The sequence below is a fragment of the Lonchura striata genome, chromosome 2 (assembly GCF_050655825.1).
Source record: "Lonchura striata isolate lonStrDom1 chromosome 2, ASM5065582v1, whole genome shotgun sequence".
Classification (NCBI taxonomy): Eukaryota; Metazoa; Chordata; class Aves; order Passeriformes; family Estrildidae; genus Lonchura; species Lonchura striata.
In genome coordinates, this window is record NC_140704.1 from 52398935 (window position 1) to 52421559 (window position 22625).

At 40.0% G+C, this 22625-nt stretch overlaps 1 protein-coding gene across 10 annotated transcripts in view; it reads right to left on the reverse strand.

Annotated features, from left to right (window-relative positions):
• Positions 1-22625, reverse strand: part of HECW1 (HECT, C2 and WW domain containing E3 ubiquitin protein ligase 1) — a 236242-nt gene that overhangs the window by 49072 nt on the left and 164545 nt on the right. For 5 of the 10 annotated variants that reach the window (XM_021531968.4, XM_021531967.4, XM_085570268.1 and 2 more), the window contains 7 exons: positions 22370-22512; positions 20271-20371; positions 17640-19025; positions 14169-14270; positions 8783-8933; positions 4380-4510; positions 1674-1795 (listed from right to left, as the gene is read on the reverse strand). In XM_021531968.4, coding sequence (XP_021387643.3) covers positions 1674-1795; positions 4380-4510; positions 8783-8933; positions 14169-14270; positions 17640-19025; positions 20271-20371; positions 22370-22512 — 2136 coding nt within the window. The remainder of the gene's footprint in view (positions 1-1673; positions 1796-4379; positions 4511-8782; positions 8934-14168; positions 14271-17639; positions 19026-20270; positions 20372-22369; positions 22513-22625) is intronic. The other 5 variants (XM_085570302.1, XM_021531975.4, XM_021531974.4 and 2 more) reach the window with 3 other exon arrangements.

A 22625-nucleotide genomic window follows, 5' to 3' on the forward strand; every position in this document is an offset into this window, starting at 1 on the left:
ATGTAAGGATTTATTGTGGTGACGCCACTGAGAATGCTCCCTGTAGCACAAGGCCCCTAATTATGGCAAGGGCTGGTAAATGTTATGAAATTACAGAGATATGATCTCTGTCCTGAAGATATGACCTGCTTATAACCCAGGAAATCTTCATGGTCACAGATTTTTAAGATCCTAGCCTACTACATAACAAAAGTTGTATTTTGATCTAATGGCTGCCTTGAATATCTCTAAGCTGCACTAGGGAAACAAAGAGTGTAATGTAGTTTTATCTCTTAATGGAAATAAAATATCTGAAAAATGAGAGCCTTTCCCTTATAACTCTAACTGCTGGATAATATTTTCCAATCCCAACTTCAGTGGCATAATTAATAGTTTGAAATTTTAATAGGGGCTTGTGGTTAAAATATTACACTCGTGTTAATGCAAAAGTTATGTGGGCCATTATTCCTGTACAAGTGGTATCTGTATGACCATTTGACAGATGTTTTAATAGATTATTCTGGTTCTCACATTAGAGACAAGTTTTTAAGACAAAACTGAAGGCCTCTTTCTGCTTTTTTTGACTTTCAGTGACTAATGAAATTGGGATTTAGTCTCTTGTGAGCTGTTCTTTACACAATTATGGAATCAGTTGCTCATTTTTCCAACAACCATGCTGGTCAAAAATTACATTGCTCCCAGCTATAAATCATCATATATCACCCTGCTAATGGAAGAAATTATCTGCACTCCATAACCTAGTTCAGGGAATGTCAGATGAGTAAATACATCCCTTCCTTGTCAGGATCTCATGGGTGATAATCTCTGGCAGATGCTTGGAGATGGATGGCTGGCTTCAAACCACAAAGTGCCACAGACAAAACCTGATGTCTGCAGTTAGCTAAAAGGCTGTGCTGAGGCAACTCTCAGTGTTTTACTTTCTCTTTCTTTTGAAAATGAAAATCATTGCTACCCAGAAACGGATGACTTCCCAAATAGTCAGAAGTCACATTTAGATGCCTTGTTGAACTAAGTTTCAGATATGGCAAACTAGGAGTGCATCTCCTTGTGGGACTGCCCTATCTGCTTCCTCCTGATACTAGATTTTCTCCACTTCCCTCCAGGTTTGCAAGAAAATGTGTGGATTTACTGCACTAATGGAAAAAAAATCGTTACTTGGATTTTGAAAATTTGTTTATATTTGTGGTTTTTTTCCAAAATAGCTACACTGACACAAGTCAGTATTTCTTTCACTCATGCTTGCCCCCTTTTTGGGAATGCAAATTGCAAGAGTTAATTTATTTCCCTCTGTTTCCCTTGGTGATATCTGAGTAAGAATTAGTGGTATCTGAGGAGGATTTCTCAGGATGTTGGATCAAAAGACAACAACTTCACTGCCTGCAGCAACAGAATCAACCAAGCTGAAACCAAGGGTTCCTGCTTGTTCTGTAAGGATAACATTAATGAGCTTCTCTGTACCACAGACACTCTTGTGTGAGGCAGAATCCCAGCAAGAGCCTCCTTGGAGCAGCCTGGCTGTAGTGTCCCCAACCTGGTCTGGTGCTCAGAAAGGACAACTGAGCCCCAAGTCACACAATTCAGATTCACTGTGCATTACCCCTGAAGGAGAATTGGTTTTTGAGCACTGGGACTCAAAAATCAATAGTATGAAAGAGCAAATCATATTTACTCACATAGTTTGCATGCAGCACAGTGAAGAACTCAGGATTGGTGATGAACTTCACAGCTGGAGACTGCAGCAACAAGGTGATTTTTTGAGAATTCACAGGAGAAAGGGAACCTTCCCTCCTAATCTCTGGACAAAAGAAAAAAAACCAAACAAAACAAGCCACAGAATCTTGTTAATGTAGTGGCAAACACAGTCTATTATTTAACCTTTAAGAAACAGCTGCAGAAGTGATGATATAAAAAATCCACTACCTGCCCAATGCACCTACCTTGGCATTCCCAAGACAAGCAAACTGATGGATGTCCTTATGTTTAGTGATGCAGTGTGTAGCACAGCAGTGCAGGAGCTGGATGGTTTCCTGAACTGTAGATTATGAAACTCTATGTCAAGTCTGCTGCTGTCCCCAAGTATAATGTGACCACAGCAGTTTTCACCAGCTGATGGCTTGGTTCAGTCACCCAGGTCCATTCTGGTTTCCCCTACAGCTGATTTTAGAGAAATCTGATCTCCCAATCCAGCATTACCCTTTACATTAATTGCACTGGTTTTGAAAAATCCAAGGATTTGGGGACGTGTATGGTAAAGAAAACAAAGCCAGACACAATTGCATTATTTTTAATCTGTATCAATTAATGAAGCACAGGAGCTGAACTGAGCACTGAGAATGTAACTCTGTAGAGGTAGAAACTCCTGATGCTTTTTAGCAACCAGAAAAATTCTTCCCTACCATTCAATTATGGCTTTGGTGCTCTGGCATTTTCAAATAAAACTATATTTTATTTGCAGTCCAAGAAAATTTGATGCAGATGTCATCAAGAGAATAAATAAAATTTCACTTTTTTTTCTTATCAGTTATAACTTATTTTTTCTTCTTGCCGCACACATCATACTATTTTATCCATTTAAAACTGCAGACTGGATCAGTTTCTGGAGTTAAATTGATTTATACTCGCTTAGAACCTGGATTAATATGCCTTAATTGTATTTCTTCTGATATTTTTCATTTAAATTAAATGACAAATAACAAATGTATAATATGGCAGCTTTTTCTTTCCCTAATGTGTTTACACCATCATTTACCTTCTAATTCTTGGAGTTTTATACAATATTGATGCCTTCTTCCAAAAGCAAAGCAATTATCTATAGCAAAAACCATTTCCTAATAACTTATGGTAACATTTATCACACTGATTAGCTCCTTGGGTTTAAAACCAAAGAGTGCATGTTAAATAATCAACTGAACTAAATACTTACTGGTGGCAACTCCTATTAAATTACTATTTTATTGTCTATGATACTAAATGATTATGCATATTACAAGTAATGGCTACATTATTCATAAATACTAATAATACAATGTGTACCTCATTTCCACTTCTCTGACATAGAGAACTGGGATCTCCTTATAAGATCCACTGTAGGTAGAAGTCTCTCTTTAATTGCAATACAAAAGATGGCAAGGAAACTTTGAGCATCAAATGTTAAATATTCTTGGCCAAAATTGATTTTCAAGCTAAAATGATCTAATGGATCAAAACAAAGAAAGTTGAATATTTTTCTAAACTTGTTAAGATTTTTTTTATTTCTCTATGTATTTTTTCCTCTTCAAAATGGAAAACTAGGAAAACTATGAAAATTTAAGCAGACACTGTGCTGGTTCATTCCCATTACCAATCCTCTTTACAGAGGGACAGCAAAAGGATAGCAAGAAGTTGGATTTACTCATGGCAGACAATACAGAGCACAAAGTTTTGTGGAGGTGAGAGTGATCCAAAAGAAGACAATTGGTCAATCATTTTGCTGGTGCTAACAAAGCAGAGAGTTATTTTTGCATGGTCTCAAGTTGCATAGTGAGCACTAGACTGATTGCTGATACTCCCTACTTGAAACAAACACTTACAACTATGGTTTCCTAAATGTTTTGAGAAAACATTTTTGGTAGGAGTGTGATTACCACCAAAAAGAGTAGAACAGATCCCTGCCGTGCCATCATGCCTTGGGTACACATTTTCCTCTTCTTCTTTGTAGTGACCCTCACTCTTGTCTCCTTATCTAACAAGCCAGATTAAAGATCCAGTCTAGCTGTAAATGACAAGGACAAGAAGCCAGGCTATTTTTCAGGCAGTTCAGTTCTCCACCCTGGTTTGAGGTTCTGTCACATAAATTAGTGGTGAGCAAAAAGACAGCTGTGCCTTCTTTGGTGACAGCCCACGCTTAGGTCAGCTTACAGCTATCACAAAACCACACCTTTAAAAACCACAAGTATTTCATACATGATGCCAGGTCCACTGCAGGTGCAATCACATGGGCAAATGTGGCAGTGCAGAAGCCAAGCCTAGAGAAAACAAACTGCAAATGCCCCAAGCTAAAATTCACACGGCTACAAAAATAAGACAGCACTATTTTTGCAACTACTAGGTGAATATATTCACCTAGTAGTTGCAAAACACCTCTTTCATTTTCATTTCAAATGGCTCTTTACTAAGGCAAAAATGTTTTGTCTTAGTAGTTATTAAAGAAGAATGAAAACTGTTGTATCCAGCATTGTGCTTGTAGCTTCACATCTAAAAACTGTATCTTCAGGTGTTTGTTTTATTTTAATTAGGTTTTTCAGCTTGGTATAATAAAATTTCAGTCTCCCTAGAAATGCAGATTTCTCCAGAACTGAATGGTACTGAACATGCCTCTCAGAAGCTTTGTTGCCCCATACCTGGGCTTGGCTGGGAAGGCTCTGCCTCAGAATCACTTCCTCCTCCAGTGGGAACTCTCTCCACCCTGCTGTTTACCACAGCATCATCTTCAGTCCTCTCTGTTGCGATGGTTCGCTGGATGTTTTGGTACCTAGATACATGCATAGAAAGGAACAACAAGATTTAGTTAACAGAGGTGCTTTCTGCTTTCTTGTTGCTTTCTGCTTTAACAATAAGTATGTTTCTAAATTATTCCAAAATTTCTATCTTCAGCATACAACACAGTAAGAGCATTGCTGATTCTTCTTTTGCAGCTGGTGCAGCTGCTCACATTTGGGCAAATCAGTACTCTGCAAACTTGGCATTTTTCAGTGACTAACAAAGAGCCACAGAGGGTGCCAAGTCAGGAGTACTCAAACTTTAAACACATACTTAGGCTACGTGGTGCTACTTCAAGCCTTCCCTTTAAAACATCTGGACACCTGGAACCCAGAACTAGAGGTGGATCATGGTTCCTCCTCTCATTTAGCCTTATGAAAGCATAACCAATGAGGTAAGGATCAATCCTGTGATGCTCTGGGTAACCTTCAGTCTTATTAAATTACTGGATGCACATCCTGAACCCTTAAAAAAATCATCTTTATCTGATGAAGAAGAACAAATAGCCTGGAGTATTTTGAATTCACAGAAATCAAATTCTCCTTAACTTGTTCACTCATAGGGTCAGATGAACTGGTGAACATGTTTTCTTTGGTTCAACTGGCAGATTATGAACATGTCTTATAAATGCATTTTTTACAGAAAGAGAAGGAAAGAAAAATAAAGTATAAGGAGAAAGAAACAACAAGAAAGAGAAAGAAATGCAAAGCTAGAAAACAAATGTTCTTAATTATTTTAATTAGCTTTTATTCCATCCTGATATTCTTAATCCTTCTTTCTTCATGGCATTTCTGTGTGTATTTGAAATAGGATGGCTTTACTGCCTACTTTTAATCTGATGCAGCATTGTTTGTCTTCAATTTTTCTGACTTACACTCTTTGCTTTCCCCAGCTCAAGCTCTGACTTACAGATTTTACTTACTTTCTGTCTCTTTATTTGTTAATGCACATTTTATTCCAAATTAGAAGTTAGCCATGAGTAAGTTCCTCAAAGTGACACAGGATCATTAAAGGCAAGAGTTACGGTTTGGCTTTTTGATATCTCAAAAAATATAATCTCCAGTAGCTCACTGCAAACCAATCCTAGGCAAAAGGGCTGGAGGTAATTAAGAAAAAATAATTAAACTTTTAATAGATTTATACTAAACTTTCACAATGCTTCATGTCCCCCTCCAGTAATCAAAGTCATTTAAAGCTACATTTAGTGTATATTTTGATAGTTTTAAGAAAACACCTATCTTTATAAGAAAATTCTGACAGCAGGTTTTGCAACAGCATGAATTTAAACCCTCTGTTTTAGACCTACATTTTGCAGCTTTATTCACTTGACTGCAGGCAACTGAATGAAATTTCCATTCCAGTACTGCAGCAGTTTTACAACACCCACATGCAATAGAAGGGAAAGGAAAAACCAACCACAAAACCCCCCAGGTTCATATAAACAAGGGATATAAGCACACATATAGAAAAACCCTGTACCTTCAATTTAATTAGATGGTAGAAAATCCCCACTGGCAAACCTCAAAGAGCAACAGCAGCTGTATGCCAACAAAAGGCTACGCATTTCTTTTGCATCTCAATACTATAAAATCACCTTATATAAATACCCAAAAATGCCAAAGTAATTGGAGAAAACATTGGAAGTGCAAAAGTTATGGGAATGCCTCTGGAAATTTCAGTCTCCTTTCAAAGTGATTTGTCAAAGAAATAGAGCTTCAGAAATACCATGCTGTGGCTGCCCTAACCATGATGGTTATAATTTTTTATGTTGATTATTATCTTTCAAACTAATTCAAAGACAAGTCTAGACATACATATGCTGCAAAGTATCTTTTCAAGGGCTTGAACAACAAGGGCTGTTATCTACTTGACCAACAAGTAAGCAAGTCAGGTAGTACTCCAGAAAATGAGCAAGAGCCTTCAAAATAAGAAGCATGGATGTTTCTTTGGTGTTTTCCCAACACCTGGATTCCAGTTTTGCATTCCCAGTATTCTCAAGTGGCTTGTACAGCTAAAGGGAAGCTTGGAGCACAGAAGGAAAGCAGGACTAGGTTTAATCACAGCTGTGGGTTTTTTTTTCAAGCTGAATTTCCAAAGCTTTGTGGTTTTGGCTGGGCTAGAAATACCAACCTTCCTTGTAGTATTTTGGTCATTCCATTCCCTTACACAAATTAAACCAGGAGGCCAAAAAAAAAAGCAAATTTGTTTAAAGGAAAAGTCACCAAGCTTTTTCAAACTGCTGAGTGATGTTGAGTCCAAATTTTGTTTGAGGTTAGAGCAAAAGTTCAGGCTGCTGTTAATTCTATCAGCAAGGTCTATGTTTGCTGTTGCCTCACCTTAAATGGCTCTCAGGTGTATTTGCTGAAAAACATTTCAAATCATTGTTTGAAACACAAGAAAACAGAATTCTGAAATGAGGGTTTAAAACAAAGTCCAATCCTCCACAGTGTTCATAATAACTGTGAAAAGTAGCTATCTTGACATTCCTGAAATGTGGAGACATGAAATATCTGAAATTGGATTTAGGACTAGAATAACTTCAAAAAATATAACAGCCAGGTTAAAACTACAAAAATTACTTGCCACTGGGCAAGTACTCAGGACATTCAGTATGAATCCCTTTTATTAGTATCTTAGGAAAAGTTCACAGGTAACAATAGGAGATCTTTCTATTCAACTTCTCAAATCAATAGAGCTCCTTGGCAGAGAGGAGAGAATCCTTAATTCCAAGAAGCCATGACATTTCATGTTTAATAACCTGCAAAGTCTCCAATGGAACTGGCATAAGTAGAGATTTGCCATTGCTGAAAACTCCATTCTTCTCCCTTTGTAACTGGATATATGAATAATAAAAATGGAGAGATTCAAAGAATATCAATCTTATTGACTCTCAATTCCCAACCCAAACCAGTGATAATCAAGTAATACCCAAGACAGCCTACATGAAAACACTGAATAATATGAGGGAAGGAGGTCACAAAGACAATGCCTACGCTTCAGTTTCTGCTGTGATAGCTGGTTTAATGATTAACCTGCATTAACTAGCAGAATGGTAAATCACTCTAATAAGCATTTATTCCTTTCATGGTTGTTCTGCACTTCCATGAGTTCAACCTCAAAAAAAAAAGAAAAAAAGAAAAAAAATTGTATGTATCTCCACAACAGCATTTTGGTTTCTGTGGCAGATAACTTGCTTAAGTGGTAGCTAAATAGCCTGAGCTTTGACATGGCTAAAATCCCTCTTGAAGACCAGTGCTAAATGGCAGAGAAGTCATGTAAATCCCTTGAAAGAATTTACATTAAACATTCACTTTCTTAAGCTTTTTTTTTTGTTCTTGTTTTTGTTTCTGTTTTTGTTTTTTTCTATTAACATGGCAGCTTGAGGCTTTATAAGCAAACCTATAATGAAAACAAATACTGAGCATGTTCTCTCATTTCTGCAAGACATAACACATGTTATGAAATACTACTCAAAATAATGCATTTTGGTAAAAAAGGATTATTCTTCAAGAGCGTTTTGATGGTGTCAGTTTAAGTTGGCCCAGTTCTCCCAGACTGCCTCATTAAGGGCACAGCAGCTCCCAAACTTTTCAAAGTACATTGAAAGGAGCACTTTTAAACTCTGCATCCTTCTCTCAGCTGAAGATCTTTCTCTTAGAATAGAAGAAAAGGCCAAAAAGCTTTTGTGGCATTTTACATGCTATAATTAAAATATAATTTCAGTCTTGCTTATCCTTTTCTAGAAATGGCATCATTATAGTAAGCAGGGAATTAAAAAAAACCCCAAACCCTCTTTTTAAGCAAAAATGGAAGATTTTTGACCAACTGATTATTTTGTTTTCCTTTCCTCTTAAATTTAGTATAAAAAGCAAGCATGAGAAGAAAATTATAAACAAATCTATGTGTGGACTAGTCAAAAAAAGCTAAAATATAAACGACGTTAAAAGGTATCTCAGCCAGCTCAGAATGAACTGACAGATTTACAGGGCCCAATGCAACACTAAGCAGACCTGTCTACCTCTAGAAATGTGCACGGTCCTATTAGAGCAGGGCTCTGCCCTGGAAAAGGAGACAGACCTTTCAACAGGCCTAATTAGCTTGGGTAGAAACGCCACACGGACATGGCAGCAATTCCAGTCAGGTCCCAAAAAGCTTTGCAGCACAGCGCTGGGTGCTGACCCATCAGTACCACTGCCACAGTTAAGTAGCAAAAGTGACTCCATTTTGGAAGAATACTCCCTTCCCTTCCAGTGCAAGCGCTCACCGGCGGTTCAGCTGCTCCATTTGCTGGATGGAGCCAGACCTGTGGATCCCGTCCGGCGTTGCTGCGGCTGTGGGCCGCTGCCACGTGGTGGTGCGGTTGACATGATCCACGTAGAACACTCTCCCATGGCTGTCTATCCGAGCTTCCCAATCTAGGGTTGGAAAACAAGGAAGGGGTGATGCTGTCAGTGGGATGCCTTCCAGAAATCCTGCGTGTGGGAGGTATATACAGACACACACAGACACACAGAGACAGGGTATATACACACAGGAGATACTATATATATAGCCTACATGCAATACATACCATGTGTATATATTCAAAGTACACATTCAAGTGTGCATATCTATTATTTGCTTGTCTATATATACATATATGCAGTATATGCATATACAGAAATATTTCGTCCATAGCACACAAGAAGGCCATGGAGCTCACTACCACAGCACGTGAAAAACTAGTGACACATAGGGGCTACATTTTTAAAAGGATGAGGTAATTTTTCAATTAGTGATACTGCTTGGCTGGATTCACTGCAGGTCGGAGCAGCCACAAAGAACCGACCCTTACAAGAAGATTACATCTGAACTAATATGGCAAATTCCATTTTTTCCTTTTTGTTGTGTTTCAGAACAAACATGTTTCATTTCTCTCCCTTTTGCAAAGTGGCTTCAAAGGACAGCATAGAGCAATTAAAGGCTTCACTGAAAACTGATCACAGTCTCTTTGGACATACCTTAGAAATCTCTCTAAACAGAGAATTGCTCTCATGAATGCAAACTAGATTGAGAGTCTGTAGAATAATATTGAGACTTCTATCACTATTGTTTTCTGCTACTGTTACTGTACTCCCATGATTGAAAACTAAAAATGATTTTGTATATGATGGCTTGTGGAAAATGGTAATGTTGATAAAAAAATAGTTTGTAACAGAAGAAATTCAGAAGTGAGTTAGCTAGCAAAGCCATTTATCAAACTGGTTAGAATGCATGGAGAAGTGGAATAAATTAGGCTTGCTAGTTTCATATTCCCACATGACCCGTCAGCTGATGATACATCTATGTAAATACATGCACATACTTTCTACACGTGTTTAGATGCAAACCTCATTTGCATTCACACACAAATCCACATATGGTGATTACCTTTGAGGGCAAACACTTCCTCATATTCTTACTATGATACCATCTTCCCTGATGAGTTCACTCCTCCTATGGTTTTCTGTGATCAAATTCAGGGTCATCTGAATTTCATACTTTATGTATTTCACTTCCTATTCCCTAAGAGCAGGATGGAAATTGCACCTTTTCCTACTATATTTGGAAATGTATGCTTCATGACAAGTTCCAATCCTTTGAATGCTGGCCCTGACTAAAACTACTTCCCATATTTGATCCCAGACAAGTGTAGGCTATCTGAAGTCCATGGCTAGTTGCCCCTGACAGCTGAATCCCACAGACCTTAAAAGATGGGTGCTGGAAGTCCTTGGAGAAATTTTCTGTAAGACTTCAAGACAAGAAAAGCCATAAACACATACATTGCTTCTTTCAAAGCTATCACAGTCCTTAAAAACACAAACCCTATAGTCACACCATGGGCACACATGCAGCATCTCTCACTGTGAAAATCACTACATTATTTAAGGAGAGGACTCTTCCTCCTCCAAAGTTTCCCAAGGATGTGGTAGCTGTTTAGAGAACAAGATCACAGCTTTGTAAAAGCCATGTATAGAACATAAGACAGTGAAAAAAGCACATCAAATACAATATATGCACATTGAGGTAAACCAGACTGACACATAAGGCAGGTCGAAGGCCAGAGCCTTGCTGAGCATGCTGGCACTGGTGGCAGGTGTACCACTGTGGGTGGGAAATGGCCCTTCTGGAGCTATGCATTATCTGCAGTGTCCTCAAGGAAATAACCTTGAACAGATCAAAGATGATCCTGCTCATCATCATGAAGATCTTAATCTTCCTTGCTGTTTTCTGGCAAAGAATGAATCCTAGCCCTCACTGCACACTACTGCTGTACCTGTTAGCAAGTTAAGAATTATATGGGTCTACAGAGAATTAGAGGCTTGTAAGCAGTGCTGTAGAACCACACTCTAGACAGCCTACAGAAGACACCAATTGGTTGTATTGGTCTAAGCCTGCTGATGGACACTTAGCAAGAATAAATATATCCAATTACAAAGCCAAACAAGGTTTTATAATAGATCCCTGTGCATCATGAGTTCTACAGCTCTCTATTTTGCAATAAGTAAAGACAACTTGGAGTTCCTAAGCTTCTAAGCATGATATTTGGAAACTTAAGAGTAAGGATACTTGTCCAGAACTTGGAGATCACAGTGAAAACATCAGGTCAGAGTGGAGTATGACTTCAGGAAGGCTGACTCTGCCAGATGTGTCAGACATACACCAACAGTATGCACAGACACTGTCACTACACCTGTCAGCGAGTGTTGCTTTATTCACTGCTTTACAGGTATGTCCACCTGAAACCATGGGCTGACACTGGCATGCTAAAACATTATAAACTGTGTTTCTCATGCCCCTTGCAATAGTTTTTCTAGTCAGCTGTGTAACTCTTCTTTTTGTTACCTGAGAAGGCTGTCAGAGGGTGGCAGGTACAACTTTAGTTGTATGCAGGTAGCAGGTGTACTTCCTACCTTCCCATAAGACAGCCTGCAAGTCACACAAGTCATTGAAGCTCTCTGAATATGATACCAGATTTATGGACAGATGGATGGATACCTGCACAGTGAGACAAACAGACTGCCAAGTGAACACAGGCAGAACTCTGCTTCCAAGCTGTGCTCAAGTCCCTTCATGCTACTTCAGGGGCAAAGGTGATCTGGGATGCAGCCAAATTTCCTCAGGGTCTTTTGTTAAATTTTCCTGGTAAAATATGATTGTGACTACTACAAAGACTAACCTCTATCTAACCTTCACAGTAACAGCATGCTAGAGCATGGGCTAGGGATGTGAGAGTACTGGTTCTGTTCTCCAGTGATCCTCCTCCACCAGCCAAGCCATATTTCACAGCAGCCTCTGAAACTGCTCTGATTTCTATCAAAAGATGCAACTATTTCTGGCAGGATCATGAGGGTAAAGAAAATACATTGTCTTTTCCACTCCAAGATCAGCCACACCTTCGGCAAAGTGCAGCTCTGAATTGGGCACATGTATTTTTCTTGGCTTCAGTTCTGTAGGGTTTCCAAACACAGGCATAATAAGGGGTGAATGGTAATGCCATCATAAGGCCGTGCAAACACCACAAATCTTCAGTTAATCTCGTATCAGATTTAGCCTTCAGACCGGTCATTATGAAACTCCTACATAAATAATGAATCTATTATCTTTATTTTCCCAAATAAAACTGTCTGAAATTAAATTTCCTCCCCAAGACCAGCTGTTGTGGGGTTATAGTGAAACCAAGCTATTCAGAAAACTATTCAAAAGAGAAAGAAGACTGTCCAGAGGATTCTCCATGACTGAAAGAAAATCAGTCAACACTGAACTTGAAGCACTGGCAGATTACCTTCACCTCTACTTACAGATGGAAGCCAACATTGCACATGAGAAGTAAACCAGCTTTGATCACATAACTTGGGTTTAAAATATAAAGTTTTTTCCTTTGACATGATTGAAGAACTATTTATCTAGGATTAGGAGCTATTAAAGGCACTGAGATAGCAATACTGAATTTAAGGAGAAGAAAAATTTCTAGATTAAGGCTATGGTTTTTATTTTGAAATGGCAGTAAAATTCCATGGAGAGTTTTTGGAAATCAGTTTCCTAAGTGATATTATTCAATTCAACATTTTCCCCACTCAGACTTAACTTATTACATCCATTCTTATTAAGACCAACATATTTAAGTCCACAGTGCCAGCCTTTATTGCAAAAATGGTGTTAGATGCTAATGCTGAAACATAATCCTACAAAGGGATATCACTTCTGTACTTTATCATCCATATTGCATTTCATGTCCTTACACCCTGTCATGAAAGCACTTGTGAAAACCAATGGTAGAAATACTTGCCTTTTGAGAATAACTATAAGAAAGAGGAAAGATTTATTAAACTGGTGCTGGAAGAACATGGAATAGATTTATAGTATATTCTGTTTACCTGAGCTGGTGTTAGTGTTCTATCATTAAGTCATCTAATAGGGAATGTGCCCGATCCACAAAGTGCTGCGGTAAGAGTGGGAGGAAGAGAAATATTTCCCTGTTACAGAGGTAACCGTTCCCATTTCATCATTCACTGGCAAGCCACAGTGGGACTCTAAAGAGACTTTATTGGGCTAAAGGCATTTGAATCATTCATGCTACTGTGAGGCTGACGCCAGCATTGGGGCTATTTTCAGCTCAGGGAATACTGACAGCATGGTTGGCAAGTGATGAATTATTTTTCAAGGGCACCATAGGCCAAATAAGTGTGTTCCCGTCTTGGGCTTTGAAGAAAATAGAGTGCTTTGTTTGTATGCCTAGCTGTTTTTGTGAGGCACTGCACATTCAGGCTGTGAAATCCTGTGCTCAGTCGAAAGGTGATCAGCCGCACGTTGCAGGGCACAGAGTGCACTCTGCTGGGCACCGAACGCCAGTGCAAGAAGCAGGATAATCCTCCGGGAATCCATAAAGGAAAGGCTACAGAGACAAGTAAAAACAACTCCAGCAATTGCTTTGGTGTTAAAAATCCTGTACTATCAGGCTGCTAATCTATTACAATATTTAAAACCCTCTCACTTTTATGCAATGCAAGTGTAGAGTCCACTACAGTGCATAATGGACATAAAGTTCACTGATTATCAAACCCAAGGACAGTATAACAAGACCACTGTATATGAATTGCCTTTTCCCAACTTCTGCTGGTTTGGTTCAGATTTGGACCTGTCTGTCCCAGGAGCATCCTCACTGTGAAAGGGCTGCTGCTGGACCTGCACGCAGACTTGACAGACCACAGGGACTACCATCCCAAACCATCTTTGAAGCTGGTTACAGAAAACCTGGAGACAAACGTTACAGAAAAATCAGAGTACTTTGTTGATACACCATCCAGAAAGCCTTATAGCCAGGCTTCCAGAACAACTGACAGATCCCAATCATTCAAGTCTGAACACACTGACTGGAAAAAGGGAATAATATTTTCATTTCAGGGAAGAAGATGGCCCAAGGCAGAGAGGGAGGTTATGGAGCTTGTCCAAAACAACATGATAACACTTGAAGTCAGGATCAAATAAGGGAAACAAAAGGGCATATTGCTTGCATTTTGGAGAATGTATATACAGAACAGACAGGGTTCTTCCGAAAAACATACTGACCTCTACACTGTTTAACAGGAAAAGCTGAAAAAATGCAATACAACAAAAAAACTAAAGCTTACTTGGTGGAAGAGGCTCATCGATAGTTGGGTAGTGATGATGGTCAGGCCTCAGAGAAGGAAGCTGGCTGACTGGCTGAGAATTATGGAGTAAAGGACAATCACCTATGGACAAGATATTCAAGACATTGACAGTCATTCACTGTTCTTACAATGTGATTCAAAAAATGTGTTACTGTAAAACAAGTGATTATTTTAAAAATAGGTTAACCTGATGTACTAGCATCTCTGGGTATTCCTATTTTCAAGACACTATTTTAATAGCAACTCATATGGCCAAGAAGTATTAAAATAATGCAGTCGAGTCTCTTGAGTCAATGCTGAACTATTATGGGCCAGATTCTGGACTCACAGACACACAAGTGTAAGCGACAGAAGAATCAGGCTTGATCTCTGAGAAATACTGTTCGTGTACAATTAAGCTCAAGCTCCTGCAGCAACTGGCAGGAACATGCAAAATCCTGGTTCCAACTTTAAACTCATTCCATCAGTGGAATAAAAGGCTAAAAGCTGCCTTGGATCTTTCTCTCCTTTTCAAAAAGATCAATGGCTGCATATGCAGACTATAATGGCAGGATTTTGCAGTCCCTGCACAGGAGAAGATCATCCCCTTCTGTCAAAGAGTCCATCTTGGGTTGAAGGAGAGAGAATGAGAGAAGGACCAGAAACAGGTAGGAGACAGGTGGTAGAAGAGGACAAAAGATAGTGAGATATAGTCAGGATCTGAGATAAGGAAGGAAGACCTGAGACAGAGAAGAGGAAAAGAAGAAGAAGCAGAAGAAGGAGAAGAAAAAGAGGCACACAGGATACAGTGCAGAGTAAGTTTTTAAATATCAGCATTGTATACATGTCCATATATAGAATCACAGAATGGCTTGAATTGAAACGGACCTTAAATATTGTTTCATTCCAATTGCTCTGCCATATTTAAATATGAAATAAATGAAACCTAAGTACATGTCCAAACTCATGGTCTGTTGAGAGGAACAAGTAACATAAGATCAAGTCAATGCTTATAGAATCCTTTACAAAACTAAGAAGTTCTAGTAGGGATGAAAAAGCATTCAATTTCTTAGACTTAACATGCTAAAACTTCACAGGTTCCAGAATAAAGATTCTTTCTTGCCTTGTCTCTAAAATCTTAGAAACCAGGACTATTTATCTTACTTATGGACATATTTGCATATTGTGTGGTAACAGTTTTTGGCTATAACTTCCAGCTTGGCTTGTTAATACATATATACTCCAAATTGCATAAACATAATATTTACTTGCATCAGAAAGATGCAGCTTATGGAAAAAGATATATTAAGCTGAATGGTTCTGGTGATTCTGGGAGTGCTAAGCCAAATTCACTGTGTACAAGCTGGTTTAACTCTCTTTAATGTTAGAATCTTAACAGCCTAAGAATTAATATTTTGTAAAGATCCCTAAACAAATGCCAATGAAATGTAAAAACAAATTTACAGAAAAAAAATAAATATGCTTTTTTTCTTAAAATACAACAGCTAGAATGCAGAAGCCAATTTTAAATAAAACTGTAAAAACCTCACACCACTCAGAAATGAGAAAAATCACTTAGACAAAAATACTCCCCCTTCTAGGTGCTCTGATGATACCGTATGGCCTCTTAAATGCCTTCATTAAACCACTTGTGTATAGGCGTATCTCACAGATGTATCTGCTGCATGTTTTGAACAGACAGCAGAGTTACATAAGTTTATGACTCAGTGCTAAAAGTCCATCTCTCACAGCCTTAAAAATTGTGCTGTTACTCCACATGTAGCATTGACTACCAGATCACCCATCTAGGTTTCTTTACTTACCTCACCACAATTGACTCTTCCCTAGTCAAGATAGTTACACCAAGCCAGCGGAAGCATGGTAGTGTCAGTCACCTGGAGTGGGTGATGGTGACCACATCTACTGTATTTGTAACAGCTGCCAAGTCATGAAGCAACCTACACATTGACTGAAGCACCCCAGGTGACACCAAAAGAGTGCTAACAGCTGGGCTGCCCTTCAGACACATGCTCAGTTAAACAAGGCAAAGCCACCACGGACGCTGCAGGGCTCTTTATGGAGGCTCAAGTCTTGGTGCTGTACTGAATCCATATGCAGACCATCTCCCACCACATCCCCTATCAAAAGCTCACAGCTCAAAACAACCACCAAACCTGTAAATATGATCTCACACATACACGAGCTCGTGCTCCCTTAGCTATACTTGCATGTAAATGCTGTTCACAAGCAAAGGCTCTCACCTGCAAGGAAGGAAGCTGGGTTTCTATGCCTGTGTACTTCTGAAAATTTAATTATTTGTACTAGATTCTGCTCTACAGACTCAATAATTCCCTAGTCCCAGCTGTCTACAAAGTATTTACATAGGCTGGTGTAAATTTTTTCAGCAGGGGTAGGGTCTGTGGCAAAGGAAGTTGTGAATAAATAAATTGGGAATGGAGAAAGAAAACACAGATGAATGCTTTAATTGGAGTTCCTCAGTGATACCCAAATAGGTTATCTTTTTGCTACCATTTTAATTTGGTGTCACTTATAGAGGGAGAGAGATGACTCAGAATTAGGGAGTGCAAAAACTACCTCTTGACCTTGCTGCATACTCCTGAGCTGCAGTTGAGTCCTTTACTCCTTCAGCAGGAGAAAAATGATACACTAGCTGAAGAAGAGAAGAGTGATCAACTCTTCTTCTTCATGTAACTGCAGAGAGCATGAAAGGAGTTACCAAAGGGGGGAACTTAATGTAACTGTAAAGGAATTGGAAAAAATAGCACCTAAACTACAAAGAAAACAAATTAAAGTACATTCTATCTCTAGGGAAGGACAGTGATACAAGAATTTTATTAAATATTGTTAAATTTCCAGTATCTAAGAAAAAATAGAAATCTCTGTTGAATTGCCCTATGATCTGTGATATCTGAGGTACATTTGTTTGACACTTGGAGAATTGGAACATATGGAGCTTGAAAACTGTATTTGTAAGACCTTATGATTACGTACGGCTAACAAACATTTACAGAAACTGGCCCAGACCTTTATGTGGTACAAATCAGCATATCTGCCCTTTGACAAGCACAAGCTGATCCTCTCACTGACTATCAGAGACATGGCAGCACATCAGACATGTGATATGGAAAAATCCCAGGAAAAAAGGAATGAGTTGGTGGATGTGATAATGCTGATCTGCCACATAACTAAAGTAGCTGATCCTGATTTTATAATGATGCATATATATCTACAGTAATTCATATATACAGATCCCTACCTCATTTAGTTGATTTTGCTGGGATTTTTAAGGACAGGCTCAATTATCCAACCCTCCCTTATATCTGGCCCAGCTCACATCCCCTGAGTTTGTAAGAAATGAACCATGAGCTATCTGAAACCTCAATTATCTGATGCCTTCTGGGACATCTAGATAATCAGGGTTGCCCAGCGCATCAGTTCTCAGGATCTAACCTTCTCTTCTGCTGCTTGGACCTGCTACTGGGGTGTCTAGACCCTCTGTGGCTCTCTGTGGATTCCCACCATGAGCTACTAGTTCATCTGGCCACTGGGAGGAGCCATCCACTTGCTCCCTGTCCAGCTCAGGGCTCTGCACTGAATCTGGCACTGACTCAAAAGCACTGTTCTCCTCCTCATCATCATCCTGTGAGGAAAAGACCGTGCTCTCAGAAATCTTTGCGCTGTCGACGGAGGAGAAGCGTGTATGGCTGGAGAAGCGATTGTTACTGTCATAGCAGGAGGTGCTGTAGCACGAAGTGCTGTAGCAGGAGGTGCTGTAGCAGGAGGTGCTGTAGCAGGAGGGGCTGTAGCAGGAGGGGCTGTAGCAGGAGGTGTCGCACGCCTCACACTCGTTGTCACCACTGGGCCTGGAGCTCGACTCGCTCTCACTTCCTGTCCTGCGGTGTTCCCCATCCAACAGCCCATCATTCAAGTCAGAGAGTTGCTCATCCAAGTTCCCAGGAGGCACCGTGCTCTGGCTGAAGTTCTCTTCAGCCTCATTTTCTATTGGAGGCTCTGCTGCCATGGTCTCACTCTCACTGACCACCTCCTTATCCATCACCTCCTTGACAGTAGACTCCTCATCGTTCTCCCTGCCATTACCACCATCTTGCTCTTCTTCCCCATCGCTGCTCATCTGTGCCGAGGGCAGGCTGTGGAGCAGGTTGTGTATCCGTATGTAGTGTGTCCGAGGGGTCTCTGGCTCACCACAAGCTGAAGCTATGACTGTCTCAAGTTCAGACACAGGCAGGGAGCATGGCCTGTTTTTCCTCTTTGCTGTGGTCCTCAGTTGTAGCTTGCTGTCTTCCTCCTCCTGGGCTGAAGCCCCTTCTTCTTCTTCTTCCTGACTCTTCTCTAGGTCTTTGACGGCATGCACATCTGCACTCACCTCATCAATATCTACTGTTTCTATGCTGGTCAAGACTCCACCATCTCCCTGAATACCAGAATTGACTTTGTTATTTTCCCTAACTTCGGGCTCGGGAGGAGACATGCAAGCTGTCAGATCCGACTGCTCCATGAGGTCCGTAGCACTCGAAAGCAGCACTTCTCCTGGGATGGATTCCAAGGGCTCAGGAACTGGCACCGCATCAACCTCCCCATCTCCTGCTAGCTCTTCATTTAAGCTGTTCTGGTTGACTTCCCCAGGTGGTTTGACAGCCCCTGGGCTATCGACACTGTTCACACTGTATCCATTTAGCTGTTCTGGAGCTGCACTTTCTGAGGTCACTGTGTTGATGCATGGAGGCTCACCGAGGCTTTCCTCTGTGGGGTTGTTCACAGGGCTTTCCGGGAGGTCAGCTGGCTCAGGATCTGCACTAATGGAGACCTCTTCATCATCTGTATGAGACAGGAAAAGGAATTACTTACTCTTTTAACAAGAAGTGTTGACGGAACCAGAGGGTTGGCTGTGGGGGCACAAGCATGCACAGCAATCTGAGAAAATTAAAAGCATAAATTACAGTGTGAAATGAGTGGGCAACTGAATAACTATCAGGAAGTGCTGAGGTTTTTTTGCTAGGCAATCTTTGTACAGTGGATTTAATCATGGCTTTACTCATGGTGGTAATCTGTATGCAGTACCCTGCCTGGTTGCAGTATTACCTGAAGGTAACTCCTTCTTGAAACTTCTCCTTGAGCCAAAATGGCATTTTAAATGGTATTTTGTCACACTGAAGCTGGCAAGACTCCACGACAGAGAATGCAAAAAACTGTGTTTACTACCCCTGAAATGCAAAAACTTCCCCCAAAATATCCCCTGACATGGTCCTCATCTGCACCACCTCCTCTCAGCTGTCAAACAACCTGTGCTCTTTCATGCCATCCAAATAGTCAAACAACAGAAATCAGGGTTTTCCAGCAAGTGAAAAGCAATGGTTTTCCAGCCACTAGTGCGGCTGCTGTTGGCTTGACAAACTGAAGCAGAGAGGGCAGAGAGCCTGAGAAGCAAAGACTTCCTGAGAAATACTGTTGAGACTGTGACATGAAAACCAAGGTTCATGGTGGTAATCATAGACCATCATGACAGTCACTTCTGAATTACTACAAGAGAACACGAACCAAAACCAAACCAAAAGGGAGGCAAGAAGTGGAATATAAAATTAGTTTTTGTTTTACATTTTACATTTTTCATTAAAAATAATTAAACTGAGAAATTTTCTAATCGTCTTTGCGATTACATTCTCCATTTTTACTTATGAGATGAAGTGCTCAAATGCAGATGACTACAAATAGCAGCCTATATAATATTTTCACTAGGGCAGGTGATAGAGAAGCAGATGAGACTTCAGTTTTCCACAATCTTCTCTCCCAGTGATGTGGTGGAGTATTTGGAACAGCCAATAACAGGGGAATATGAGACACCAGTAGCTCTGTCCTAAGGGGAAAGAGGGAAGAAGTTGTGACTCATGATTCATCCTGTGATGCGGGACTTTATGCACTTCCTTTTGCTTGTGCCTGTCCTTAAAGTCCCAGAGCAGCCAGGAATTCATGCCGATTTCTAAAGAGAAAGAATGCAAACTAAAAGAAAGGAAAAAAAAAAAATCTAGACATCTAGATGAATGATGGGTTACGACTAAGAATTACCTGGATGGATGGAAGAAGTTATCTCAAATCGGAACTGCAGCTGGCCACTGACATGATCTGTAGGAAGTCTGCGACCCAGAGTGTAGCTTACAACCCTGTCTCTGAAAGAAAACAAATATTGTCACAAGAGACTATAACCTACCCTTTATCTGCTGTGCATAGATAAATCTGCTGTGTCCTACAAAAATACATAATAAAATACATAAAGGCTATTCATCCCAGCCATGAGGGCATGTTGACTTGCATACAAGAGAACAAATGGCAGAGGAGAGGACAATGTCTTCAATTACAATGGAACAGCTGAGTAAGTGAGTAAGACAGGCTGCTGGGACACATAAGCACATATGTATAAATATAGAGAGAATGGTGGGAATGAAACTTCTGCAGTATGGGTATGAAAATAGTGACATGGGAAGCAAACAACTCCCAATTCAGCTATTGTAACAAGACTTTGCTTCCCTGCAGATCTGACCATCTACCTTTTTACAGAACCTCGCATTTCTGTATTTTCATCCCTTCATCATCATGTCCATAAAATTCAGCTTTCCTGTTCTTGTTTACAAAACCCTGTGCAGGCCAGTCCCCGCATACCATCTTCTTTCTCTAAACTGGCTGAGTGACTGCTCTTCATCTCTTTCCACCCCTCTTACCTCTATGAAGCTGAAATATCAGGAGAACACCTTCCTGACAAGGTTGATCAATGACTCCATTCTGTTCTTGTGCAGGTCCCTCCCTTTGCCATACTCCATCCACCCCTCAGAACAGAATGAAACTATAGAAGAGATTAACTTCCCAGCTGCCCACAATGAGGCTGAATCAATCTTTGCAAAGCATTTCTTGAGTGCAATGGGTTCACTAAATAGTAATACTTATGCATCTTTTGAAAGAAACATAGTTCACTTCCAGTTGGGCCAAATATACTTGCTAGCATAGTTTCACATGCATCAGAAACTCATATAAATGAGACAACCTCAAGACTTGCGTACGACCTCTTTGAACTTGTGTGCATACTTCTCACTGAGCTTGCCTGAAATTTAAATGCCACTATGGTATTAAAACTGAGTCTGATCTAGTGCATGTTGGAAGCACGGCTCTTGGCAAAGTATATCCTTAGATAGACAGTGTTTACAACAAGGAAGTAAAATAGGAAGTTATAATCACAAGATGATGAGAAATCTCATACAGAGGAAAGCCAGTGATACCAGTTACAGGGTTCTACCTTCCCCAAGCTGTTCTTATCCATCTGGTTTCTAAAAAGCTACTCTATCTTCTCTACTTGAGAAACAGGGAGGTAGCTCAGTCCCTTCTGGTAGATTCAGCTGTCAATATCACAGCCAGTTTCTGAACCAGCTGTTCAAAACCACTTCGAACAAGCTCATCTTCCTGCTGGTCTACTGAATTGAGATCCAATTATCAGAAATGCCTTCTTGGAAACTGCATTGCATATGCTTTCCTCAGAAGATGATTCTTTTTCTCCCTTGCTCTTCAAGGTCTGAACATTACAGGCTTGGAGCCAACTTTTTGGCTTTTTATGATTACTATCCATCTTCCTTAAATTGCTTTGTATTATTTTGGCAGCACACACTTTCCCAGGACTTTCATGCAATGGGGAAGCAGGGCAGCACTTGTGAGCTCAAGGTTGTCCCTTGGCAGCAGGGTAGGGTCAAAAAGCATTAGTTACAACATGCCACACATATATTTTTATAATATTTCCCCTTTCCAGAAATTAAAAAAGAAGGAACGCATCTGACATGTTTTTAACCCATAGATAATTCCCTGAAACATGTAAACAGCCTGCTGATAACATTAAAAGAAGATTCAAATTGAAAATATTGCACTCTCCAAATTCTCAGCCATGATACACAAAAACCATCTTCTTTCCTAAATGCCAGCTCTCACTTTTCAAAATGCCATGCATACAGTTATAGAGGGAATTCTGTCTGGCCTATAGTCCAATAAATTCTAATTAAAACCAATACCATTTATCAGACAACTGTCAGTTTAATAACTTCCCCTTAACATCATTATATCACAATAATATCACCAGGGACTTCAGAATAGCAACACACTTGTTAGACAATGTAAGCAGCAAAATTTACCCTATGGCATGTCTTTCCAAAAGGCGCTGAACCGGCATAGAGAGTTTTCCCAGAAAACGTTTGATGATCGGTCGGCTCTTGGCAAATTTGTCTTTAACTTCTATTTCCAGGACATCCGTGGGCAAGGAGACAAAGCTGAATTGCTGAAATAAAAGAAGGGCACAGAACAATAAGCTGGTGGCAGGGTCACAGCAACACAGAGTACTACAGCTGAGAGGCACACCTCAGCACAGAGATACGAGGATCTAGTGAGGTG